This window comes from Zosterops lateralis (assembly GCF_965231275.1).
Source record: "Zosterops lateralis genome assembly, chromosome: 26".
Classification (NCBI taxonomy): domain Eukaryota; kingdom Metazoa; phylum Chordata; class Aves; order Passeriformes; family Zosteropidae; genus Zosterops; species Zosterops lateralis.
Genome location: NC_139786.1, coordinates 5,902,160 through 5,929,395, shown reverse-complemented (window position 1 = coordinate 5,929,395; position 27,236 = coordinate 5,902,160). Strand labels below are relative to the sequence as shown.

Genomic DNA, 27,236 nt, shown 5'->3' with positions numbered 1-27,236 from the left:
AAGTCCTCCGGAATTTGTAGGTTTGCCTGAAGCTCTGCCCAAACCCCCGGGGTGAGGGAGCCTGTGCCAGGGGGATGCTGCTCGTGTCCGGTCCGTGCTGCGCCGATGCTGCTCTGCAGGACAGGTTCATCCTTCCCTCTGTGGGTGGAGGGGCCCGAGGTGACCCAGCCGGGGCCGTGCCGTGACACCCTCGGCCCGTCCCCTGTCCCCTGTCTCCTGTCCCCTGTCCCCTGTCCCCTGTCCCCTGTCCCCTGTCCCCTGTCCCCTGTCCGGGGTGCTGCTCCCTCTCCCCGGCCAGGTGTGACCCGTGGCGGGAGGGGAAACGAAGAGGTTTTAGCAAACCTTTCTCACTGATAACTCGTGGATTTGAGCCCTGCTGGCTGTGAAAGCGCTCCTGTCCAGCTCAGCCCCTCGGGCTGGGGGCAAACTCCTTTGGGATGCAGCTGCTGCGGCTTGAGGGGCTTGAAAACTCGCTGAGCCTCTTGATTTTTGACAGAAGGCGTTGATGCTGATGCCATCCCCTGCAGGCCTGTGCCCACAGAGTCGCCTGTCAGGGTGCCCTCAGTGCGGGTGTGGAGGGCAGGGAGGCGCTGCCGGCGCTAATCTGGGGCTGAGCCGCGTCCCGGCGCGGGCTGGGCCCGGGGGACGCCCCGCTGCTCGTTTTTGGGCTTGTTTGGGAGGGCAGTGCCAGCCCCGGCAGCTCAGCGGGGCAATCAGTGCCCGGCTCAGCCAGTTCTGGTCCTGACGCTCGCCTGTGCTCGGGTTACGGGCAATGAAATGTTCCTGGCGGGGATTGGCGGGGCGGGCAGGGCTGTGGCCGGGCGCTTTGGGATGAGGCGGCAGCACCTTCTGGCCCCGCTGCGGAGCGTTAAGGCTTTAGCCCTGACTCTGGGAATTAAATGTGACCCGGGCGCCACCACAACGTGACACCGGGACACGCCGGGGCTGGCGCTGGGGGGATGGAAATCTGATTTTAGGGCGCACCTTTGGCTTTCTGCGTGGTGTTCCTGATTAATTCCCTCAAAAGCTGTGGAGACCCAGGTGATTTCCCGGGGCTGGGAACTCCTGGCGTGCAGCCGGGAATGTGTGAATGAGTGTGCTTTAAAAAATATCGTGTTTAGGAGAAATCAGGTTTATTTGAGGGAAAAAAACCACCTTTGTCGAGGCTCTTTTGCCAGGCCCTGCAAACTGGGGGCAGGTGCGAGGTGAGATCCTGACTTGTGTGCTTCGAAATCCTGACCTGAAGCAGAAATTCACAGAATTCAGTGGTGTTGCGAAACGCTGTGTAAATAGCTGTTCTCAGGGACTTCTCCTCTGGCAGGATGTTTTCCATACTTATATTGAAACAGATTTTAAAGAACTCTATTTCCCTTTTCATTTCAGAGAATCATGCAGACTGTGGGAGTAGTTCTGCCTCCAAAACTCCCCAAACAACCGGGATGGGGGGAGGGACACTCCAGTCTGCATTCCCTGTCATCCCAATAGTGACTCCCATTGAAAACGCCTGAGAGCTGCAGACGGGCCGCGCTCTCCCCCCTTGGTGAACAGTCTTTTTTTTTCTCTCTGATACAGAGTTGCTGCTTGTTTGCTTTTGACTTGCAGCCTGAGGATACCCAGGTTTTTGTTTGCACAGTTCTGGCCTATTTTTATTTTTGTCAGATCTGGTTGTATTTAGTAAAATGGGAAAGTGGCGTTTATTTATTTCTTTATTATAATGATTTACTATGTTTTTATTATATACTATATATTATTAATATAATTTAATTTATTATATTATTTATTTTTACTATTTACTGTATCTTATTTATTTGTTATTTATTATGATTTATTATAATTATTTAATGATTCAGTCTGGAGAAAAGGATGCTCAGGGGGAACTTCTGTGATTTTAACCCAAGTCCTGCCCATGGCTGCTGCACCTGATGCAGATGTTGCCTGGGACATGGAAGCCTTTTTTCCCAGCTTTTATTTGGAGTGTTCCAGGCTCTGTGCAGGACAGACACCCTTCTCTCACTCAGTGTGAAAGGATGGGGAGGTGAGAGCTCAAATCCTACTGCCATTCCCTGAAAACCCTTGTTTCCAGCCTTTGGAGGGAACGCATTTGGGCAGGAGGAGCAGCTGGTCCTGGAATATCTCCCGTCTAACACAGAGTGTGTGGCTTTGTGCTGCTGGCACCTCTCAGAGCTCAGTCGGTAATGAAGGAAACAATCCCCGTGTGGAGGTGTAAATCCATGCCTGTCCTGCTGCCGGGGAACAGCTTTTCCTGCCAGCTCCTCCCGGGGCTGGAGGGGCAGGAGCAGAGATGCCGAGGGGTGTGTGCTGAGCTCAGGGAGCAGAGATGCCGAGGGGTGTGTGGTGAGCTCAGGGGGGCAGGAGCAGAGATGCCGAGGGGTGTGTGCTGAGCTCAGGGGGGCAGGAGCAGAGATGCCGAGGGGTGTGTGCTGAGCTCAGGGGGGCAGGAGCGGAGATGGCGGGGGGTGTGTGGTGAGCTCAGGGGGGGCAGGAGCGGAGATGCCGAGGGGTGTGTGGTGAGCTCAGGGGGGCAGGAGCGGAGATGCCGAGGGGTGTGTGGTGAGCTCAGGGGGGCGGGAGCAGAGATGCCGAGGGGTGTGTGGTGAGCTCAGGGGGGGCAGGAGCAGAGATGCCGAGGGGTGTGTGGTGAGCTCAGGGGGGCAGGAGCGGAGATGGCGGGGGGTGTGTGGTGAGCTCAGGGGGCAGGAGCGGAGATGGCGGGGGGTGTGTGGTGAGCTCAGGGGGGGCAGGAGCAGAGATGCCGAGGGGTGTGGTGAGCTCAGGGGGGCAGGAGCAGAGATGCCGAGGGGTGTGTGCTGAGCTCAGGGGGCAGGAGCAGAGATGGCGGGGGGTGTGTGCTGAGCTCAGGGGGGCAGGAGCAGAGATGCCGAGGGGTGTGTGCTGAGCTCAGGGGGCAGGAGCAGAGATGGCGGGGGGTGTGTGGTGAGCTCAGGGGGGCAGGAGCAGAGATGCCGAGGGGTGTGTGGTGAGCTCAGGGGGGCGGGAGCAGCTGCCGGGTGTCCCGGTGACTAACGCGGCCTCAGAGCCCTCTGTGTGTGTTCTGTCAGCCTTTGGGACAGCACAGAAACCCGGCTGGGCTCGGAGCTTCCTGCTGGGAAGGGCTGGGGGGACACCGGCTGGGAACGGCTCAAGGGCTGCTCTTGGTGTCTCTGATAACCAAAAATATCGAGTACTTTTGATCATATAATCATACATCAAAATGGTATAATTTCGATATTTGTGTTAATTAAAAGAGCACATTATTGGCTGAAGGGTTTCTCTACAAGTAAACCACTCCAGCTGCCCTGGAGGGAAACCTCAGAGCGTGTCCAGCACCTCTGCAGTCACACCTGGAGCCTGAGCCTTTGATCTGCGGCTCTGGTGACACAGATCCAGCCCCGCCGAGCACCAGCTCAGCATCCAAACGGGTTTTGTGCCTCCGCTCTGGAGCCGCCCGTATCTCCCGGGGCAGCTCCTCCTGTGCTCGGGCTCTGCGCTGAGCCAGCCCCTGTTTCCTTAAGGAGGGAGTGGGTAAAACATCATTCCTCTTTCTGGTTTGTAGAGCAAACTTCAGCTCTAAAGCTGAACTGTTCTCCAGGAGCCGTTTGCTTAAGATAACGAGTTCTTTGCCGGGTTCTTTGCCGAGTTCTTTGCCGGATTCATTGCCGAGTTCTTTCCTGAGCCCTTTGCCGAGGCTGTCTGTGCTCAGAGCGCTGCTCCTCCCGGGGACCCGGCGCCTTTTGTGTCTCTCCTTCCACCACATCGGAGTGTCCCACACTCCGTCTCGCCACTGTAAACAATAATCCGGCAGCTCCCAGGACCCACAGCACACACACACTTTGCATTTCTGGCCCGTTTAGCTGATCCAGGCGGATTCCTGGAGCTTTTCCTGCCGCCAGCTGAGGCGGGCAGGTGAGGCCGGGGTGGGGCCCGGGGGTGCCTCCCGCCCCCCGCGGCTGCCCCGGGCAGGGTGCGCTCCTCCCTGGGAGGGGATGGAGCTGTGGGCAGGGACGGGGACCTGCCCAGAGCCGTGGGACAAGCTCCTGGGGTGCCTCGGCTCTGCCAGGGTCATGTTTCCTGCTGCATTCCGGCCCAGCGCCTTGGGAAGGGTTTATGGAGAGAGACACCAGCCCAGGCTCCAGCTCTTACCTCGCAGGTTGGTTTTTGGGTTGCTCCCTCTGCTTCATGCCAGCGAGGCTCAGTGGGGTTTGCTGGTCTGGCTGTGGGAGGAGGGAGGTGCACAGGGGCTCTGGGGGGCTGAGAAAACCCCCTGAGATAACTCATGGCTTTTTCTGCTCGGGGTGGGCTTTGGGCTGGTTAAATCCCATCTCTGATACTCCCTGTGTGGTGCAGGGTGCTGAAGGCTGTTTGTGAGAGGGGTCCTGAGCAGAGGGGACACAGGGGAGTGGGGACAAAGGGGCAGATTTCAGGGGCGTTGTTAAAGTGGTGTTTGTGTCCCCCCCCATCACCTGACACCTGGTACAGCAGATCCACCATGGGATGGTTTGGGTGGATTAAAACTCATCTTATCCCAGTCCTGCCATGGCAGGGACACCTCCCACTGTCCCAGGCTGCTCCCAGCCCTGTCCAGCCTGGCCTTGGACATTCCAGGGATCCGGGGGCAGCCACAGCTTCTCTGGGCACCTGTGCCAGGGCCTGCCCACCCTCCCAGGGAAGGATTTATCCCCAATATCTCATCTAAATCTCTCCTCTTCTAATTTAAAACCATCCCCCTTGTCCTATCACTAAAAACTCCCCCTCCCTCTTCTTTAAAATGCCCTGACTCTCATGGATGATGCGAAAGGCATTTACAAGCCTCTCATAACTATGTGCAGAGTTAAAATCAATATTATAAACACAGCTAATCTCAGTGTAAATCCCTTTAACCTCTGATTAAACACTGGGAGCTTTTTTTATCCCTCAAACTTTAAAAGACTGCGGGGGGAAAAGCAGCAAAGAGAGACGGGAGGATGCCGGGAAGAGACCTCCCAGCACAGAGTCCTGCGCTTTCTCTCTCTAATCTCTTCCGTTGGGTTATTTTATCTTATCAAGCAAAAAGCCCCAGAAATAGAAAGTTTTCCATGGCTTACAGGAGATGCACAAGCCCCGAGCTGCTCTCCCCTGCTCAGAAAAAATAAATAAAGAAGCCCCGTCAGCCGGCAGCAGGTTGTAAATGGACAATGTCAGTCAGGGCTTTATCTCCGTGGGGGGAAAAGGCCTCTCGTGGGAGCAGACACAACTTTTATGCCAGAGCGTTTGGGGTTGGGCCGTGCCTGGAGAGCTCCTCATCCCCAGGATGACGGAGGGGAAGGCAGGAGCAGCCGCTTGCTTCGGGCTCGTAACAAAGAGAATCCGTAAAATCTTCAGGCACTTCCCCAAATCCAAGCCCTGGCCCGTGGGACTGCGCCTGCCGAGGAGGCCCAGCAGGGAGGTGCTGCTGGTCACAGGTAGGCTTTTTTGGGGGGGGTCTTTTTGGGTTGGGTTTGCAGGTTTTCTGCTTCTTTTTGGGATGCAGGGTTTGTCTTGATGTTCCTGAGCCTGGGCACAGGGATCCTGCCTGGCAGGGAGTGGGGTGGGCAGGGGGCTGGCACCACACCTGGGGTGGCTTTGCCTCCTCCTGTGGCTCCTCTGCAGCCCTGCAGGGGCACAGGAACATCTCCTGCCCCGCAGGGGCACAGGGATATCTCCTGCCCTGCAGGGGCACAGGGACATCTCCTGCCCCACAGGAGCACAGGGACATCTCCTGCCCTGCAGGGGCACAGGGACATCTCCTGCCCCGCAGGGGCACAGGGACATCTCTGCCCGGCAGGGACACGGGGACATCTCTGCCCGGCAGGGACACAGGGACATCTCCTGCCCTGCAGGGGCACGGGGACATCTCCTGCCCTCCAGGGGCACGGGGACATCTCCTGCCCTGCAGGAGCATGGGCATCACTGCTGTCCCACCTGCTACTCCAAAGAAAAATTTGGGGGTTTGTTAAATAATGGCTGGGCTGGGGTTCTGCTCAGGGTACTGCAGTGACACAGGGAGGTCACAGAGGGGTGGCTGTCACCAGAGGGGGCTTGCCTGCCCTGGACACACAGTAACAGCCCCTGGGGTTTACCAGTGTGTGCAAACAAATGAACCCAAACCATCTGCTTTAGACCTAAAACTGCCAAGATGAGACTGCAGTGATGGAGCTGCAGGGCTGGGGCTGGATCAGTGCCCTGGGGGGGCTGCAGGGGGACTGAGATCCTTCCCTGGGCTGGATCAGTGCCCTGGGGGGGCTGCAGGGGGACTGAGACCCTTCACTGGGCTGGATCAGTGCCCTGGGGGGGCTGCAGGGGGACTGAGATCCTTCCTTGGGCTGGCTCTGTGGGTGCTGGTGCCACAGGGCCACATCCTGAGGTCACCCCAGTGACGTCAGGCACGGGAGGAGCACCCCCAGCAGCACAGGTTGCAAAATCCAACCTCAGAACCTCAGGTGCAGCCTGCCCTTGGAGGTGTGTGAGCCCCTGGAGGATTCCAGAGTCTGAATGGAGGAAATGTCCATTCTGACACCTTGTCCCAGCTCCCAGATACCTGTGGAGCCTCCTTCTCCTTTTGTCCCCATTTCCACTGGGGTCAGGTCGAGTTGGAAGGTGCCCTGTGGGGTCTGTGGTGTCCTGGGGGTGGGAATGGGAGGATTGGGGTGGGCAGGATGACAGAGGGAATTCTTCCCTGGGAGGGTGAGGAGGCCCTGGCACAGAGCAGCTGTGGCTGGGAGTGTCCCAGGCCAGGCTGGAGCCACCTGGGAGAGGTGAAGGTGTCCCTGCCCGTGGCAGAGGAGCTTTAAGGTCCCTTCCAACCCAAACCATTCTGTGACTGCAGTGCCGTGTTCAGGCACTGAGATGGGCATTTCTATGGGACTGGTTCACTCATTTTATCCCCCTGAGAGACTTTATGTGTGGAGAAAGGGCAATTCCCTTCAGCCACCAAAGTTTTTCACAGCATCATGACCTTTTTCTTTCTCTCAATTTATTTATTTTTTTTTTTTTAAGAAACTCCATTTCCAAGTGTTCCATTGTTTGACTGGAATGGGAATTATCTTGAAGCCTAAGTGGAGGCATCCTGCTCCTCTCGGCAAGCCGGTCACATGGCTCCTTCCTAAAGCTCTGCGGGCTTTCTAAAATTAGTTCTCCCCACCGGATCCCCGGTGATTAGGTCTGTTAATAGGTGACGGTGACTAAGGAGGTGTCACACTTTAATCCCACAGAGAGACGCCACGATGGGCCTGACCCGCAGGAAGTGCCTGGGAATTGGCATTTCTGGGCTCCGAATTACCTGAGTCAGACCTTTGGCTGCCTTTTTCCTGCTGTTGGAGCTGCCCAAATGTGGGAATTTGGGCCCACATGGGCAGAGGGGATGTTGTGGTGGTGGCAGATGCTCAGGTGAAGCCACAGCTGGAGCATTCTCCAGCAAAGACTTGGCCACTGTCCCCCATTAAAAGGCTGTGCCAGTTTGCTGGAAAGGTCATGCATTAAATTACTGTGTAACTGCAGCTTATCTCTAATTAAAAAAAAAAAAAAAAAAAAAAAAAAAAAAAAAAAGCCAAATCTCCCTGCTTTTCCCCCAGGCTCGCTTGAAACAACTGACTTGGAATAGGAGGATGACAGACAGCTCACGCCAGATGAATGTTAAATGATAAATGATTTCCCTGTTTCCCCGGGAGATTGATGTTACCCCCCTCAGGCACCAGCTCCCAGCAGTGGTTCAGCTCCTCTCATTCATTCTCAGGCACTGGAGAATTCCCCAGAGCTGAGCAGAAATCACTTTCCAGAGCAAACATGGGATATTCCTTTGCTTTCCTGCAAGCCCCAGACATTCAAAACCAAGCACCCAGATGCTAAAAAAGAAAAAAAAAAAAAAAAAAAAAAAAAAAAAAAAAAAAAAAAAAAAAGGGGAAAAAAAGAAGAAGTGTATTTAAAATACAAGTTCAGTGGCTCTTAGCAAAGTCATGGGGCTGGTGCAGGGACAGGCACCCACATCCTCCTGTGGAGTGAGCTCTCTTGCCTTGATTTTAGGATAGAATTATTTTTTTCCAGGTTGGTGACCTCTCTGGAATTTTGGGCAGTGTAAAAAGCAAATTTAAGGCTGTTTGTACTGCAGTTAAAAATTAAAATGCTCCGGTGGGATGTTAAAAGTGGAAGGAGGTTGTTCACTGCAGTCAGGAGGGTTTGGAGCAGTTGGGACTTTGAGGGAGGGGGTTTCAGGAGTGATGGTGATGGATATGGGATAAGTGGAGCTGGCTGTGCCCAATGTGCCCCTGTGCAGATGAGGGTGAGCAGGACCCTGTGCCTGAAGGGGTTAAAGCTGCTCTGTGCAGAGTCACCTGTGCATGAACGGGTTAATGTCTGACTTTGGGTCAGCATCCAAAGAAAACAGCTGTAGAAATGCCTTCCTGCACCTGGGGACAGGAGGGCACAGCCTCTGCCGGGGCCGGGCTCTGTCCCCGCCCTCTCCAGGGGTGGGTTTGGGGCTGCTGGTGGCAGATCCACGCCTCTGTCACCACAGATGGCCCTTGAAGTTTTCATCTTTAGGCCCTGGCACAGAGAAGCTGTGGCTGCCCCATCCCTGGAAGGGTCCAAGGCCAGGTTGGAGGGGCTTGGAACAACCTGGGATGGTGGAACTGGATGATCTCTTTAATGTCCCTTCCAACCCAAACCCTCCTGTGATATTTAGTGACCTTAAACAGTTTGATGTCTGTCCAGTACAAACATATTTCCCGATGGTGGGAGGTGAAGGATCCTTTCCTTGTGCCCTGGCCAAGCTTTTCCTGCAGGTGACATCTCCCAGGAGCAGAGCTGGCAAGGGATACCCCATCATTTGGTGGGATTTGAGGATTTTTTCCATCCTTTATTCATCAGTGAGGCAGCAGGATGCGTGGCAGGAATGTGCCTTGTGCTGCTCTGTTGCATCCAGGAATGGAGGGTTCCCCGGGGAGAGAGTGTGGGAGTGGGTTTTGCTCTGGATGAAGCATTCTGGTGCCTCTCCTCACCTGCAGGAGTGTCCCCGAACAGGGCCAGGGGTCTGAACAGGGCCAGGAGCCTGAACAGGGCCAGGGGTCTGAACAGGGACAGGGGTCTGAACAGGGCCAGGAGCCTGAACAGGGCCAGGGGTCTGAACAGGGACAGGGGTCTGAACAGGGCCAGGAGCCTGAACAGGGCCAGGGGTCTGAACAGGGACATGGCCCTGCTCCAGCTCTGACCATGCTGGAATCCCTCTGGCTTCAATCCAGTCCCTCCCCATGGTGCCCCCAGTGTCCCCAGCCCCACTGGGGCAGCTCTGGGGTCGCCTCACACTGTCCTTTCTGTGTGTCCCCACAGACTGCAGGTACACGTGTCACCAGGAGTGTCGCAGCCTCATCCAGCTGGACTGTCGCCGGCCGGGCCCGTGCCAGAGCCAGCTGTCCCCGGAGAACACCCTCCTCCTGCCGCCCCGCAGCCAGGTACGCTGGGGATGGGGGACCTGGGGGGACACAGCCCCAGGGGGACCCGCAATGTCCCCACGGAGCTCGTTCCCTGCTCCCAAAGGCTTTTCCAGGAGGGGAGGGCTGGTCAGAGTGAGTGTCACTGACGTGTCACCTGCAGCCCTGCCCAGGTGGGTTTGTCTGGCGGGATGGAGGTTGGGAATGTGAGCATCGCCCTCCTTTCCTGGCGTGTTTAAAACGCCGTTGTCACCTGGAGCAGAGCAGTGCCAGGTAGGGACATTGTTACCCCTGCCTTTAGAAGGGCAACACGCAACGTGGGTGTGGACCCTCACAGAGGACAGCAGGCAGCAGCAGGGTCAGACATGGAGCCCTTTATTATCTGACTCTAACAACTTATATACATTTTGTACAGTGGGCCCAGATTGGCCCAAGGAGGTTACAACCTCCTGACTCCATTGGTCACTATGACCATCAGTTAAATTCTCTCTCAGAGAACAAGAATGCAAAACATACTGATAAATTCTAAGAATACAATATTGTTTATGTGAAGCAGTGTGAGAAAGCTGCTGCAAAGACTCAAACACTCAAAAGCAAGAAATGCAGGGGCGACAGGACATCGCCCCCCCACCACCCAAATCCCGGTGCTTCCAGGGGAGGATCAATACTGGGATGGATTGTCCCAACACGGGCAATCGGCGGCACAGATGAATTTTCCAAGGAGAGCTGGCTGACAGCCTTGTTTGGAGAGTTTCAGTAGTCCCGGGGGATGGAGACACTTCAATCTGCGTTAGGACGTGCTGTAATCCCAGGGTTACTCCGGAAGGCTCAGCTTTGCTTTAATCCCCGCGGGGTCCTGCAGTGTCTGGGCTCCTGCGGGGGTGGCACGGGGAGCCTGTGATGAGATGTGAGATGTTTAATGCTGCAAGCTTAAGGCGAGGCTGGGAGACCTGCCTGGAGTGGATTTGGCTGGGATGGAGCCTCGCCAGGCTCTGTGTGCTTTTCTGAAATGTCTGGAACAGCCCCGCAGGGAAGTGCTGGAGTCACCGTGCCTCGAGGTGTTCAAACAGTGAGTGGATGTGGCACTTCATGGTCTGGCTTGGTGGGTGTGGTGGGATCCAGCCAAAGGTCTTTCCCAGCCTTAATGATTCCGTGGTTCTGTGTTCTCTCCCTCATTTCAGCCCCTGTTTATGTCTTCTCTGTGGAGGGCCTGGATGTGCTGGTGCAGAACTGGAGATGGGAACATTTTGCACTTTTCCAAAGGCAAATGTAGGGTTTCCCTTTGGTGTATGGGGTTTGGTTTTCATCCATCCTTTGCTGGGCAGCTGCTGCTCAGAATAAAATGATCAGGAGGGATCTGAAGTGGGATGGGATTGACCTTCCTAAAGGGATCTGAAGTGGGATGGGATTGCTCTTCCTAAATTGTGCATTACAAAAGGGCTCAGAGTGGGATCTCCACTCCAGGTGTTCTATAAGGGAGTAAAGGTAAATTTGTGTGTGGTCACATCTCCTCTGGATGTCACTGGGCTTCCCCCAGCAATGCTGGGCTCTTGGGAAAAGGAGAAAGGCTCGTTCCATCTTCAGGGCAATCACCCCAGCCAGGATTATTGATGGGCCTAATAACGAACAGGGAGCCTGTGCCTGGTGGCCATCCATCACCCTGGTGTCACCCTGGGGAGGGGGAGGCATCCTGTGCCAAGGAAACAAAAAGTGTCTCCAATTCCAGCAGCAGACAGAAATCCATCAGAAATCCCATCCCAAAGGCCGGAGATTGCACCTGGGAATCCTCAGCACAGCAAAGCCCTGGCAGGGTTCCCCTGGCCTGTGCTGGGGCTGATTTGAGGGCTAATGAGGGTAAATCGCTGCATTAAAGCTCCATTTATTCTTCACGGATAATGGATAGTCAGGGGAAAATCATTGCCAGGTTTGCTTGATCTGAGCACTCAGCCACGCTCCTGCAGGGTTTCTGTTGGTCAGGCAGGTCTTGCTGCTGGAAAACAGGAGCATGGAGGGAAAATTATGTCAATATTCCAGTAGGAGACTAACAGGATGCCCAAATACAATGGCAGGAGGGGAAGAGGCCTGAAAACACATGGAAAAAAATTAATAGCTGGCATAATTGGAAGTCATTAAATCATATTATCAAAATTAAGCAAAGTGGAAGCATCAGAGAAATAACTATTTTAGTATCACCTATTTAAGGACTGTTACCATGTAATAGCAGGCATTAATAATTTGGGCTTTGATCCAGTTAAGTATTTAGGAGTGTTTTACATTTTGGTCTCAGATCAGCCTCCCAGGTGATATCCAGACTCTGCTGAAGCTGCCAAAAGCCTCCTCTGGTCTCAGCAGCACCAGGAATTTGGTTTCTGGATTTGGCAGGGCTGGTTTGTGTGCTGTGAACCTGTGAACTGGTGCAGGGTACCAGGGTCAGTGGGTTTTGGGGGACTGAAGTGCAGGTAACCATGACGTGGAGCTGCTGCTGAACAAAGAGATCAAAGTTCTTGGGTTTATCTGGCTTTGTGGTATTTTTTTTATGGAGCTGATGTCCCAAGCAGGTGGACTGCAAGCAATAAATGAGGGATCCTTGAAGAATCCCATGGAGCATCCAGAGGTTGCACCCTGGTCCCACTGGGGACCTTTTGGGCTGAGGCTCCTTAGAAGACCCCGGTGCTGATGTTCCCCACCCTCACTTTCTGCTGGTGTTGCACATGCTCAATTTAAGCCTCTCTCTCCTCTAAATTTATCCCTGTGGAGCAGAGGGGGCTGTGCTGCTGCTGCTGCCATAAGAACGTGGCTTATTTATTTATTCCCTTTGTAAATAAGGCACTTGGATTCTTGCCTTCCTCTCTCTGAGATGCAGATGTCGCCAGTTTTTCCATCCCCATCCCCGTTTTTGTATTCACGGGGTGCTGCTGTGGTGGGCACGGAGCTCTCAAAGCCTTGCAGCAATTGAAGCTCTTCAGCAGATACAGCTGGAAGGGTTTGGAGCAACATCTGCAATCTGTCAGGAGGAGAGGTTGTGGTGCTGGGTGGTGGCTTGTGGGAAGGTCTTGGAGCAAGCTGAGATGAGATATTGGGAGGAAATTCTTCCCTGTGAGGGTGAGGAGGCCCTGGGTGCCCAGAGGAGCTTTCCCTGGATCCCTGGCAGTGTCCAAGGCCAGGCTGGACAGAGCTTGGAGCAGCCTGGGACAGGGGAAGGTGTCCCTGCCCTGTGGCATCCTGTGGGGAGCAGAGCCCCTCCCCTGCCCAGCCCCCCAAATCCCTGTGATCCTCACCCAGCAGGAAGGTCACTGGGGCTGTAAAAGCAGCACCCAGGAGCTGAACACCCTTTTCCTGGGCTGCACTCGGAGCTGCCTCAGTCTGGGTGCCGAAATTGCTCCTGCTGCTCTGGGATCAGCTGCAGGGGCGGGAGAGGAACCCAGGGCTCCTCATCCTCACAGGGAATGGCCCCTGGATGGCCCGGGGCTGCTGGCACCCCGAGGGGTGTCTGAGCTGCATCCGCACCCGCCTCCCCCTTCCCCACCACCTCGGTCCCCTCGGGTGATGCAGCCCCGGGGGATGGTCCGGCAGGCTCAGAGCAGCCCCCAGCCCACCGTGGCCCCGCGTTTTTGTGTCCCCAAGGTGGTGCCAGGTGTCCCCAGGCCCGGGGGCCGAGCGCAGCACCTCGGCGGCGAGCGGGGTGAGAAATTTAGCAAGAGGAAGTGGCCGGGCTGCGGGGGTGCGAGGCGAGGGCAGGAAGGGGAGGCGATGCTGCTGCTGCCGCTGCGCGGGCACCCCCGGGGAGCGGCGGACCGGGAGCGGACCGGGAGCGGACTGGGAGCTCTGCCCGTTCCATGCTGCCCCAGCGCCGCTGCGCGGGGAGGCGGAGGCGGCTGCGGAAGGCGAGGGAAGGGAAAGGAAAGGGTTACCCGGCACGGCCGCCCGTTCAGCAGGAGCAGCTCGGCAGGATGAGCACAGGCAGCTATCGCAGATAAGCGGCGAGCCCGGGGTGATGTGAGCGCGGGAGCCGCAGCGGGGACCCCCCGAGCCCCCCGGCCGGCCCGCCGCCCCCCGGCCCTGCCCGCCTCCCATGACCATCGGCAGCAGCATGAGCAGCGGCTACTGCAGCCTGGATGAAGACCTCGAGGATTGCTTCTTCACGGCCAAAACCTCCTTCTTCCGCAGCGCGCAGAGCAAGGTCCCCGCCAAGGTAACGCGGAGCGCAGGGCCGGGGATGCGGCTCCCGCACGTTCGGCTGCGGGCGCTGCCCAAAACGAGCCCGGCCGGGGCTCAGGGCCGGGAGGGGGTTCTGCCCTCTCCTCGGCGGGCTCTGCACCGCTGCGGGTTTTCCTCAGCCTTCTCCACGCCGGGGTTCCCCGTTCCGCGGGGATTCACGCCGGACGAGCTCTCGGGGTGGTTGTTTGCGGCGTTAAGGTGAAATCCTGTAGGCAGCTCTCAGCCGCGGGTCAAGGGGACCTGTGCTCTGGGGACCTCGCAGAATGTGCACCGTGGGTGAAAACTGCACCTGTGGGGCGGCGGGGAAAGTTCGGGGCAGGATTAATCTGTGAACCGATTAACACGGTGATGGACGTGGTCCTTTCCTGGCAGCCCGGGGCTGTGTGTGCCTGCCTGGGAGAAGGACAGAGGGTTTGCCTGGGCAGTGTTTCACCCACGATGAGATTTGTGTCTCAGCAACACTGACAAGGCTGCTTCATCGTTTTTAAACGTCTGGGTTTTTTTTTTAAATAAATAAATGAAAAATCCCTGTCATGAACTTTGGGGCCCCAACCAGAGCTGAGCATAAAAGGAGAAGGCGCTGCTGCAGAAGTGGGAGTTTCACAGGGGAACGAGAGCCCTGCAGCAACCAGAGATCAAATCTGGCCCAGGGAGCAGTTTGTTCACTTAAAATCCTCCAGTAAACCACCAGCACCGACGTGCTCCCGTTCAGCCTCTGCTGTATTTGCACCTGAGGCTGCAGAGCTGCAACCCTCAGCAGGTGCTTTGGGGTTCAGCTCCCTGCAGCAGCTCCTTGGGCAGGGGGGGCAGCTCTGGAGGGGGAGCTTCAATCAGCTGAGAATTTTATTCAATTTCTCTGCAGAAAATGGTTTAAGATGGGATATTCCCCGCTAGCCAGCAGCTCCCTCTTGCTATGATTAACCGACACGTAGTGCTGGTTTTAAAATGTCATTTGATGATTCATTTGTGTAGGAGATGGAGGAGATTGGGGTGCTGGTGCAGCCAGAGCTGCTCTGTTTGAGCCAGGGCACTGCAGATCCTGGAGGACTTCTGGAAATCAGCCTGCTGCTGTTGCTGTTTGGGATTTCTCCCTCCCAGAAGGGTTCAGGGGCTGCTGCAGCCCCTTTTTACTCAGCTCCTCACCTGGACACGGCCAGCGTGGCTGTCAGAGAAGATGGAGCCTGTCAGGGGTTTGGTGTTGTGGGGAGGAAATGGTTCCTATGCATGAAAAAAACCCCCACAGGCAGTAAAGGTGCTGCTGAGCCCCACTGGTGTCGTGTGATGGGGCTGTGTGAGGAGGTGGATTCTCACAGAGGTGGAAACCACACTCAGGCCTTGCTGGAGGAAGGTTCTGGGGGGGGTTCATGGCTCGTCTGGGGTTGGTGGTGGTGCAGGTCCTGCAGGAGGAAGAGGAGGTGGCAGACATTTGAGGATGTGGTGGACACTGAGGAGGTGCTGGACACTGAGCAGGTGGCTGACATCTCTCTCGAGCTTTGGTTCACTCCCTGTCCTCTCTTTTCCACTCAGCACCTCATTTAAGTGGTAATTATTGAATGTGGAACATTTCCACCCCTGCAAGAGCTGTGTGTGACAACAGCTCTGTTTTCCACCACCTGCTCCTGGCCACAGGGTGAAAACATCAGCTGAGACCTCAGAGTTCAGTTGGTGGATGTGTTTGGGGATGGTGATGGTTGTCCATGCCAGGATGCCCAGGAGTGATTCCTGAGCCCAGGGCAGGACTGGCAGTGTGGCAGGGCCTACTCTGGGTGGGAGGAAGCCAAATATGGATAATTTAGGGATACAGGTCCTGAAAGGCACAGGAAACATCTCTGGGGAGGAAATGAGGGGTGGATGGGTAGGAGGGGACACATGGCCATGCATGGCACTCAACAGAGTGGGATTTGATCTGCAGGATTACAGAAACCATTTTTCTGATTGAAACAACTCTGTTAGTCTGAAGAGCCTCTTTCTAGGAATGCTGCAATTCCTTTTTACTTTCAAAACCATCAGTGAAATCACTCTTCATTAGCAAAGAGCTGGTTTAGATCTTAGATGTGACCTCACCCCTGGAGATCCATTACTTTGCATTTTTGGGCCTCTCCAGCTGAATGGCTTCAGTGGCTTTTGCCTGAAGCCTGATTGCTTCAAACTCTGCAAAATTGCTCTTGGAGTCCTGCATCAGTGGCTGATGAGAGAGAGCTGGCTCAGAGAGGGGAGGGGACAAGGGAATGAGTGCCCATGGATGGGAAGCACAGGAGGGGCAGAACCCAAGTGTGAGGATGAAGGGATTTCCAGGATCCCACCCAGCCTTGCCCCAGAATCCCAGAGCTGGCTGGTGCTCAGGGCAGGTTTGTGGGGTGCAGGGAAGCAGCTGGTGCAATGCAGAGGAGCTCCAGCCTGGACCCCCCTGAGATGCAGCTCCCTATGAGGACCTTGTCAGCTCTCAGTGCTGAGCTGAGATGTGGCAGGAAAATCGGTTTCTAAGTGAAATCTCCATGGCAATCAAAACACTGAGCCCGTCTTCACTTGCTGTAACCTCTCTGAAATGCAGCAGCCATCCCTCTCCCCTGCTCTAGAGCAGCACAGCTCTCCTGTCTGCTGCCTTTTCCTCTGAACCCCACAGTAAACCACAGCACCTCATCTGAATTTCTCAGAGGGAGGGAAATGTTTGGGGTATTTCAGGTTTTTTGGGTTTTTTTGGTTCAGATCTCTGGTATGATTCTCTCCCCTGCCTGTCTGTGCTGGAGCCTTTCCCAGTTCAGTGCTGTGAACCCCGGGAGTGGGTGTTGAAGGGAAAGTGTTGGGTGTTGTGCAGGGATGGAGAGCTCTGAGAGCAGAGATGTCCCAGCTCTGGTGACAGCCTTCCCCCCAGTGTCCCCAAGCTGCCACCACTCCCTGCTGCAGCTGGATTTACAGATCTGAGCTGCTGGTTCTCATGTTCCTGACTCAAATCTGGAGCATTCACATTTATTTCCAGTCCCTTGTGCTGGGCTGTGTTTGTGGTCCCAGGTGATGCTGCTCTGATCTGCAGCTCCACAGCCAGGAACACTCAGATGTGCTTCTTCAGCCTTTGTTTTCTGGTGTTTTAACACAAATCTTTCCTTAATAAGCAGAAAATTTGAGGGTTGATGCCCCAGGTCAGAACATCCCTTCAGAGGAGGTCTCTGAAATGCTCCTGCAGTCTGAACAAGGAGCCAAAGGGAGAGCCTGGGCTGTGGGTTTGGGAATGTGAGCTGTCACAGCCTGGCTGATGAGAACAGTGATGGAGCTGTGCCCGAGCTCACCAGGGAGGACTTGGCCACTCCTGCCTGGAGATCAGACTGCCAAGAATGTGGTGGTGCTGGGCTGGATCCATCCCAGTGCTCTGCTCCTCCAATTCATTAAGGAAAGAGTTGGTGAGGAGAAACTGGCTGGGAGTGAGGGGCAGGGATGGTGGCCCTGGGGCTGCAGGGATGGTGGCCCTGGGGCAGCAGGGATGGTGGCCCTGGGGCTGCAGGGATGGTGGCCCTGGGGCAGCAGGGATGGTGGCCCTGGCTCCAGGGAGTGTCCACTACACTCAGACTTTCTGCCCCTGTTGCTTTCCCATGCCTGGTTTGCTGGTGAAGCCAGAGTTCCTGAGCTGCTGCTCGTCCAGGCTGTGACCACACAGCAGCTCGTGCAATGGGATTGTGCTGGGACAGCTCCTGGGGCTGTTATTCCCAAAACAGGGTCCCAGCATGGTGCAGAGCTGCTGCCTTGGCTGCTTTTAAATGGTTTTTAAGTTGAGTGTTGACTTAGAGAAGGTGAGAGGCTGTAGGGAGGAGGGTGCTCTTTGAATGTGGGGTGTATTTCTCCCTTGTAAATGGAAATACCCATCACAGGAGGTTTCCTTGTTGCCCCTCTTGGCTTAGAACTCCATTAAGAGCTGTCACCATCATCTCCGTGGCCCCTGGGTTGTCCATAAGAGCCTGGCAGGAGTTTACAGCTCATTAGCTGAGTGCTGGATTGCACAGAGGGGGCCTGGATGGTGAGCCCTGCCCAGCCCCGGGCCATGGGCTTTCTGTGCCACGGTCCTGCCCCTTCCCAGAGCTCATCCCGGGCAGCCTTTGTCCCCTGGAGCATTAACCCAAGTGCCAGCTGCGGCTCCAGTCGTTCCTTACAATCGGCGTTTCTTACAGCTGAGCAATGATGTGGGTCATGGAGGGCATGGGGAGGGCAGAGGAGAGTCCTGTGCTGCTGTGGGTCCCCAAATCCCCGTGTCCAGACTGTCCTGACAGTCTCTGTGTCCCCGTGTCACTGCAGCCACCCCTGCCTGTGAGCTGCTTTATGGCAGTGTCACAGGGCTGGCAAAGCCCTCACCTGCTGAGTCTGGGCGATGCCGGCCTGTTTAACCTCCGGCTGTGCAGTTTTGTGCAGCAGATTTTCCATGGAGCAGGCAGGGAGCTCTCCTGGCAGCTCCGGACTGCTCGTAGTTGTCCTGCTGGTCACACAGGAGGGTGGCACAGGGAATGTGCCCATCCCTCTGGCTGTGACACCAATGTCCTGTGCTGAGGGCACTGGCCAGGTGATCCCCAAGGATGGCTGAGCTGCCTCATCCCTGTTTTCCACCCAGGAAAGCTGCAGGCCCCCAGCAGGGCTGAGGTGCAGATCAGAGATGTGGTTTTGTCACCAGCTCGTTTCATCCTGTCCCGGTTCAACAGGAAATGTGGCAACGGTTTTATGGTTAAAAGCTTCTGTTTTTCTTCCTTTAGCCAGAATTGCAGATTCTGCACCAGAAACTTTGCACATCCGGAGGCTGAGGTTGATTGGTGAGGAGCAAGAAGTGGCTGATCTGGTCCTGCACTGCAGGAGGAGCAGCTCTGCTCTTCCCAGGGCTCCTGCACCACTGCTGGTGCTGCTGGGCTGGATTGGGCCTGGAAGCAGAAAAGCAGAATATTTGGGTGTGCAGGATTAGGATGGATGGGTGGTCCCTGCTTGGGGGGCTTGTGGTGTTGCCTGGCCCGAGCATCACTTGAGTGGCAAGAAGAGGTGAAGGGTTGAGGCCTTGGATCCCCTAATGGGCTCCCCCATCTCTAAACAGCTCCTGGAGCTGGGGTGGCCCCACTCTGGATCCTCTGGGACAGCTGGCCGGACTTTTTAAGGCCGGACTTTGCCTTAATTTCTCTCCTATGACTTCACTGTGTGTCCCCAGGGTTCATCCTGTCATCACTGTGCCCGCGGTGGGACAGAGGCATGAAAGAAATGACCCAAACTTTCTTTCCCTGCAGTGGGAGGGCGCAGGAGGGAGGGGAGCTGGCAGGGGCTGAGCTGGCTGCAGGTTGCCCAGGCCTGCCCAGGGTGGGGAAGGCAGGACAGACATCACAGCTGTGCTTTGTTACTGCGGTGACACCGGTGACACCTGAGCCAGGGCCCCTCCTGCTGTGAGTGCTTTGGGTTTCTCGGAAGCCACAGCCCTCCTCATCTGCTGTGAGGCCCCAGGGCACCGCTCCAGGCTCCTGCTGCCCTGCTGTGCCGTGCCCCTCCATGGAAACCGAGCTGCTCACAGGCTCTGATTGCTGGCACAGAGCTGTGTCCCTCCTGTCCCTGCGCTGGGAACATCATAGAGGGGAGGGACCTGCTCTGCTGAGGAGAAGCAAACTGGGACAGGGACAGGCAGAGCTGCTGGGTTTGCTGTTGCTGTGCATGTCTGGATGGATGGATGGGTCCATGGATGGATGGATGATGGATCCATGGATGGATGTCTGGATCTATGGATGGATGGATCCATTGATGGTGGATAGGTGGATGATGGATCCATGGATGGGTGGATGGATGGGTCTATGGATGGATGCTCTCTACGCTGTGCTGTGTTTGTGCCATGGATGATGTTGTGGTGCCCTCAGTTCTGCAGCTACAACTCTCCGTGTGCAGAAGGGGACAGTCCTGGGGGTCCCCTGCCCTCCCTCACTGTGTGTTGGGGTGGGGGCCAGCCCTGGGGAGGGGCAGCACAGCTGTGTCTGTCTCAGTGCTGTGACATGGGTGACATGAGGAAGTGCAGGGTTTCTGAGAGTTCATCTTCTGTTAACTTATAGGGAAGGGGTGTGGTTTTCTGTTGTTGTTTTTATTTTTCTTTTCCGTCATGCTCCTTTCAACATCTCAATCCCTGGCACGATTTCTAAAGATGATTTTCAAAGACTCCCCTGCCAGCCCTGCACCTGTGTGTGGCCAAGACTTGGTGCAGCATGAGCCAAAGGACTCTGACAGACTGGGGAGTTCTGATAAAGATTTACGTGCAGTTCTCAAATAATCCAGGAAAGCTTTGCTTTTATTGTCATAGAATGCTTTGGTTTGGGAGGGGCCTTAAAGCTCATCCACTCCCATCCCTGCCATGGGCAGGGACACCTTCCACTGCCCCAGGGTGCTCCAACCTGGCCTTGGACATTCCAGGGATGAAGCAGCCACAGCTTCTCTGGGCACCCTGTGCCAGGGCCTGCCCACCCTCCCAGGGAAGGATTTCTCCCCAATATCTCATCTAAATCTCTCTCTTTTACTTCAAAGCCATCACCCCATTTCTGTCACTCCATGTCCCTGTTCGAAGCTCCTCTCCTTCTATTGGAGTGACCAAGGAGGTGGCACCTCAGTGTCACTGCTGTCCCCTGGGTGTCTGCTCCCTGTGGGTGTCTGAGAGGCCTGGAGCTGTTGGCAGCTCTGGGATGGAAACTGTGAAACCCTGAGCTGTCACTGGGGAATGGCCTCCCTGAACCCAGGGCTCCCCAGTCCCAGCACTGCTGCTGCCTTGCCAGATTGCAACCAGGCGTTCAGTTTGTCCTCGGCTTGATTCTCCTCCTGAAAGAAATGCCATGGGTAGCCTTGGGCAATATTGGCTTATTTACAGCTTGCTGCATCCTTGTCCTGTGTGCTCTGGGGCTGTCAGGGAAGAGACGAGCTTTGCTCCCCCAAGCTGCCTTTTTTTCCCTTTTTTTTTTTTTTTTTTCTCCTTCTCAGAGGTTGCAGTTTTCATTCTGAGCCTTCCCAGCCTCGATGGCACATCCCTTCACGCTTTCTGCTCCCTGCTAATGCCAGCTTCCGAGCAAGCCCACAGAAAATCTGGGCAAAACGTTGCCAGGGAAGGTGGTGAGCTCAGGGAGTGTGATGAGCTCAGGGAAGGCAGCAGAGCTCTGAGCAGGGACATCCAGCCCGCTGAGTATTGCCCAACACACACAGAGGCTTGATAGAGAGAGCAGATAAAGCAGGCAGTGCTGCAGAGGAGACCTGCCCTCCCGGCTGGAGGGGAACCAGGGGAGGTTTGGAGTGGAGAGCAGTGAAAATTTCTCCATGGAAGGGTGGTCAGGAGTTGGAACAGCCTGCTCAGGGAAGTGGTGGAATCCCCATCCCTGCAAGTGTTCAAAAGGCCGTGGAAGTGACACCTGGGGACATGGTTTAATGGTGCTGGGCTCGATCTCAGAGATCTTTTCTGACCTTAATGATTCTGTGATTATTCATTAGTGACATTTCCATGGGTGGCCTTCAGGTAGAGCCCACCTACAGGTCAGATCCGTTGGTTTTGGAGGAAATTCCCCCAAACCTGGGTGAGCAGCAGCCTCTCTCCCCCTCTGGGTGAGCCCATGCAGAGACTGGGCAGTTTTTGACAGGGGCTGCGATGCCTGGACTGGCCCTGCAGTGCCTGATTTATTATCAGTCACACAGCCAGCCTGCTGCTCGTGTGCTTTTATTGCTCTGAGCTATAATTTCCCAAGCTTTGGACAAGAGCAGTGAGAGATTTAACTCCAGGTTCTGCCTGGGTGAACCCACTGGAAGCTGCTTGAGTTTTGGGGAGTCAGAGCTGTGAATACTGGAAATAGGATGGGATTTTTTTTTTTTTTTTTTTTTTTTTTTTTTTTTTTTTTTTTTTTTTTTGGCATGGCAAGAAGGAAATAAATGTTCACAGGTGCAGGTGGCTTTGCTTTGAAAGTAGGTTTTAAAGGCTGGATTTTTTTCCCCTGGTTTGTACTGAGATGTTTTACTGCTCTGTGCCACCACCTGGTGCACTTTGTTTTGCCCTCCACTGCCTGTCACTGGTGTCAGAGGTGGTTTGGGGTGGGGATGTGGAATCCTGAACATTCTGGGACCATCCCCACCCACGTCATCACTGCTCAGGATCTGCAAGGATCCATTCCTGCTTTCCCAGGAGCTGAACAGATGGAGCTTTACACAGAGCAGCTCAAGCCCCTCTCTTGTGATTGCAGAATGCGGCACAAACAGTGGAAGAAGAAAAACCCGAACCTCCGACCGTCCAGGAGATCAAACAGAAGATTGAAAAGTACAATGCAAAGGTCACCAACTGCCTGTTGATGAAACTGGTACGTGCTGGGCTGGTTTCCCTCACACCAGACTGCTGCTGGTTTCTGTGGGCTCTGAATGGGGCCAGCCTGTGGGGAAGGTGTCACTGGGGTGAGAGTGGCTCTCAAGCTGCTTTTCCTCCTGCTTGGCTTTCCAGTGTCACTGGCACTGCAGGTAACCCTTCCCTGCCTCCATCCCTTCCTGCTGGCACTCATCTCTGGCAAGGAGCTGCCACAAAGTCTTGTCCCAGATGGATGAGCCCCAGTGGGGATGAGTCACGGTGGAGCCAGGGCTGCTCAGCAGCTGTTGGAAGTGGGTTTAGGAACACAAAACTTTTCTAGAGAGAGATGCTCTGTCCTCACCACTGCCAGGCTTCCTGGGTGGACTGTGCAGAACCAGGTCTTCTTTCCTAATTCTTGCATTTTTGTGGAGCTGAGGGTGGGGTAAGAGACCTGTGGTGGGATCAGCTGATGTCCAAGGATGATTTGTTACATGGAGACATGAAAATCCCTTAAAATGGGGAATCAAACACAAGGAATAAGTTGGGGAGATCCTGCTGAACCAGGGGTTTCAAATCCATATTAAGTGCAACTACAAATTCCATGCAACAGAATTTCCATAACTGCCTCGCAGCAGGGCTGGTTTGAAATAAAACAAGATCCCACAGACGAGAGGAAGAGATGAGTCACTGCCAAGAGAAAATCAGTAGTGACTGTCCTGAAATTACTGGGTATTTTTGACACAATTAATGAGAAAACGCTGGAACTCCCAGAGCGGGGGCAGCTCCTGCTGTGTGGGGTGGGGAAGGGGGCTGGAAAAGCTGCCTGGAGCCTGATCTTTGTGTGCTTTGCCCCAGAATGAGGATGGGACCTACACAGGGTTCATCAAGGTGCACCTGAAGCTGCGGCGCCCGGTGACGGTGCCGGCCGGGATCCGGCCCCAGTCCATCTACGACGCCCTCAAGGAGGTGAACCTGGCAGAGATGACGGACAAGAGGACCTCCTTCTACCTGCCCCTGGATGCCATCAAGCAGCTGCACATCAGCAGCACCACCACGGTGAGCGAGGTGATCCAGGGGCTGCTGAAGAAGTTCATGGTGGTGGATAACCCCCAGAAGTTTGCACTTTTCAAGGAGATGCGGAAAGACGGGCAAGGTGAGTTTGGGGTGGTGAGTTTGGTGTCCTGTAGGGCTCACTGGGGTGGTGAATCCACAGCCAGACCTCCACAGGAGGTGATGCTGCTTGAGTTAACAGGGAATTATGTTTTCAGAAGGGGCTGAAACCACCTGAGACCTTACAGGGATCCTCATGAATCTGTGATAGAGACTCAGCCCTGTGATCCTGAGCATCCTTTTCCATGCTGACCTCCTGAGCTCCCCTGGCAGTCCTGATCTCACTGGGGGTGTGTGCTATCCTTGCAGTGCTCTTCCAGAAGCTCCCTCTCACCGAGTACCCCCTGTACCTGCGGCTGCTGGCAGGCCCTGACACGGATGTGCTGAGCTTTGTGCTGAAGGAAAACGAAACAGGAGAAGTTGAGGTACATTGGTGACTCTTTCCCTTGGTTTTCATATGTGGAGTACATGGCAGAGCTGGGAGATGTGTGGCAGAGGCAGCACAAAAAAGGGCTGTTTTTCCCTCTAAGAGGGCTGGGTTGGTCTTTTCTTGCTCCTAAATGATTTGGGTTTTTAAAACGATTCAAACTTGAGCTGTGGAAATGCTGAGGCCAGTTTTGATGGCCACTGCATAATCTGTTTATGGAACCCGGCAGTGCCGCCCCAGGGTTAATCCTCACTAATTAGATCAGCTGAGCACTGTTGTAAGTAATCCACTAATTTAAGTAAAAGCCAGGGACACTCAGGTAATAAATTCACAGTCGGTTTTGGGTTGAAATCTTGCTCTCCACCACAGTGAAGCAAATCCTGGGAGCTGCTGCATCCTGCAGGATTCTGCTTCTTGTTTTGTGGGAATCCCTTAAATCCTGGGAGGATTGGGATGGTCCTTCATGCTGTAGCCCCTTATCCCATCTCTCTCACAACCTGAGGCTAAAATCCCTGGAGATCAAATACATTTAAATGTATTTTATTGCTCCTCCTCACAAATTCAGAGGTAGGACCCCACAGATCCCATAAAGTATGTGCTCACTTTGTGCTGTTTTTTGCAGTGGGACGCGTTCACCATCCCGGAGCTCCAGAACTTCCTGATGATCCTGGAAAAGGAAGAGAAGGACAAAATCCAGCAAGTGCACAGGAAGTACGAGAAGTTCAAACAGAGACTGCAACAGACCCTGAAAGAAGCCAGAGGCAAACCTGGATAACCTTCAGGAGGCACTGGGCATCAGACTAAGCTAGAGACTGTTTTTAAGTGAAAAGACTTCTCAGGACACCTTAGTAGTCATTCTCCCCCTTCAACCTTCCATAAGGACTGGCTCCCAGCACCCCTAAAATTATCCTATTGCATTTTCTTCTTCCGAAACCTCTTCTCCAAGGACCAGAACCAGTCCAAGGACGGGAAGGCTGTTTTTAAAACAGCTTCAACAAAGCAAAACACAGCTGCTGGTTGGCTTTCCAGCCCTGTCATCTGCTGGAGAGGCTGCGTGGAAAATCCTCGGTGTGACACCCAACAGGACCCATCTGCTGGCTGAAGTTTTTGAGCAGGGCAGCTCCTGCTGCTCCTGCTCCTCCCAGCGAGCTGCTTGTTCCTGTTTGGAGGTGCTGTGGCCCACAGTGCCCTCGTGGCCCAGTTCTGGTTTCGTAAGGAGAGCACAGGGAAACAGCAGGGAAAGGGGAGGAGGTTGTTGCACCAAACCATGTGGGTGTTGCAGCTCTGACCCAGCCCTGGGCTTGTTCAGGGCTAAGGCAGCCAGGGAAATGCCAGGTTATGACACCAAGGCAGCTGCAACACCCCAACAGTCTGTTAGTAAATATTATTGCAACTTGGGAATTCCTGGGAAAATCATTCATTTTGATTCTATTTGACTTCTAATTTTGAAGAGAGCTGAATTACAGTAACTGTCCCTGATGCTTAAGTTAGCCAGTGTTTCATCAGTTCTCTGTAGGAATTGGGACCTATGTTTCCAGAAATTCTGTTTGAAAAGGGTAAAGGTGATGGTTGGGGCACAGGCTGAGGGTTCAGTGTTGAAGGTTTAGCAATAAGTGTCCATCAGAGGAACCCAAGAAAGCTCAAAACTCCTTCATAAATCAGATTTTGAGCTGTGAACGTGCCTGGCCCCGAGGGAGAGGAGCCCCATCCAGGGCTGGGGTGTGGAGGTGGCACCAAGTAAGGGAATTATTGTCCTTGGATGCTTTCTGCTCACCTCACCTGTGCTTCCTCCTGCTCTCGCTCCTGGCAGAGCTATCCCAGCCCTGCTGTCCCTGTCACACCCTCCCTGTGCCCTGATCTCCCTCCACACTCTCAACTGGTGCTGTCCTGCACGTCCAGGAAGCTTCCCAGGATTTGTTCTCTCTGTGGAGTCAGGAGAGGACAGCAAGTCTCTCTCTCTCTGCCTGTCTCAGGGCTCCCAGCTCACCGAGCATCCCTCAGCACAGTCCTGGAGCTGCAGGCTGGGTCCCTGCCCTGGCTGCTGGGCTGGGAATGCTCCAGGGATCCCAGGGAGAGGACAGGTCCAGTGTTTACCCTCAGTGCTTCCTGCTGCACACACACCCAGGGCCAGCCCTCCCTCTGCTCACCCCACAGCAGAGCGCAGGGAACAGGGAATGTCAGTGCTGGCTTGGGATGGAGCAGGGCTTGTCCCTCGGAGCTCGCTGCGGCTGCTGTCATCCCACCCGCACTCAGTGGGAGAGGAGGCAGCGCTTTGTTGGGGAACAGGGAGGAGTCTAAAATTCTAAAATTTACCTCAGTGCCTTTTTTTTTTCCCTTAAGTGTGAAAAGTTTGCATTTGGGCTAAGGAGGAAGCTGTGCAGAGGCCTCGTCCCTCCTGTCCCCACAGCCCTGGTGTGACGAGGCTCTCGTGTCCGGGGAGGGATGAGGAACTGCTTTGTTTCCTTCTGGAAGGTGATTGCTTGGGTTTTTTTTTTTGTTTGTTTGTTTGTTTTTTTTTTTTTCCCAGATTTTGGGTATGTTTGTTTCTAAACCTTACGAGAGTAACTGCATCACTCGGAGCCCTCGGTTGGTGTGAAAGGCACTTTGTGCCAAGCTCAGCTGCAGCTCCTGTTGTGGTCAGCAGGCAGGGTTTGCTCGCAGGGCTCTGTGCACAGGAGCCTCCAGCCGTACTGTACTCTACACCCAACGACCTTTAACAACTGCTGGCGGCCACAGAGCAGCACCTGCCATGCTCTGGGGCTCTTTGTCCAGCTACAAGCAGACTCAGCACTCCACTGTTCACTTGTGGAGTCGTTTAAATACCATTTATCTGGTGCTTTGAGCCTTGACAGCGCCGTATAAATACTTCAGTTCCACCGTGGGGAAGAAACGCTGTAAAAAAACTGCCAGTGGTTCTCGAGAGAGAAGAGCCACACACTTGGTTTGAAATCCCTTTTCTTTCTGGCTGAAAGTTGTGCAGGGTTTTGTTTTTTTTCTTTTTGGTGAGTTTGGCGAGTGTCCCCTGTCCCTTCCTGGCCCCAGCATGTCTTTGACAGTTAGTAGAAGGCATGGCTTCGTATGCAATCACTGTGGATGCTGCTGAAAACCTCCTGCCACCAGCAGGCCTCGCTCTTTTTGGTTTGTTGTTCTTTTTTTCAATATGAGGGGCATCTGAAGAGTCGGTGGGTGCTGAAACTCCAATCCTCATGGGTCAGTTGAGCTGTTTTTAGAAGTACTTGCCCCTTCTTTAAGCGCAAAATCCCGTTGGCAGTGCCTTTGGTTAGCAATTGTCTCGCCTAGGTCGTGTGAGTTTATTTTCCATGGCTACTGTAAAACCTTGTAAAATAATGTGTATAGGATGGAATAGTAGAGCTTCTATGGCAAAGTGAAATGCATTTTTGCAATGCTGTAATTTATTTTTACTACTCCCTAGTGATTCTATGGCATTTTTACAAAATGTCTCACTCTCAGCTTTTTTTGAAGGTTCTGGAACTATTTGTTCATATGCAGACAGTGTAAGAGACCATGATAATAAAACTGTCAGTAATTAAAGAAATCTCTCAACCTTCTTTTTCTGCTGTCCTCCTATAGAACTTCAGTGGATTAAGTCTAAAGGGAAATACAGGAATCCTTCCTAGAAGGGAATTTAAATTTCCTAACCTACTATTAGAGAGCTAAAGACCTGACCAAAGTGTTCCATTAATTTAGTATTTTAGCTGGGGCT

The 27,236-nt window shown here is 54.4% G+C and overlaps 1 protein-coding gene across 3 annotated transcripts; it reads left to right on the top strand.

Moving 5' to 3' along the window:
• Nucleotides 1-62: 62 nt before the first annotated feature.
• On the top strand, nt 63-27,048 carry RASSF5 (Ras association domain family member 5). 3 transcript variants are annotated; one of them, XM_083878509.1, is made up of 6 exons: nt 63-124; nt 9,358-9,479; nt 21,881-21,994; nt 22,831-23,128; nt 23,395-23,510; nt 24,135-27,048. In XM_083878509.1, the coding sequence occupies exons 1-6, from the start codon at nt 106-108 to the stop codon at nt 24,285-24,287; spliced, it is 822 nt and encodes a 273-aa protein (XP_083734635.1). In that variant the 5' UTR covers nt 63-105; the 3' UTR covers nt 24,288-27,048. The 3 variants fall into 3 exon arrangements, with proteins under 3 accessions (XP_083734635.1, XP_083734634.1, XP_083734636.1); XM_083878508.1 differs by lacking the exon at nt 63-124 and having other exon boundaries at nt 9,170-9,479; XM_083878510.1 differs by lacking the exons at nt 63-124; nt 9,358-9,479 and adding an exon at nt 13,454-13,650.
• The last annotated feature ends 188 nt before the right edge of the window (nt 27,049-27,236 follow it).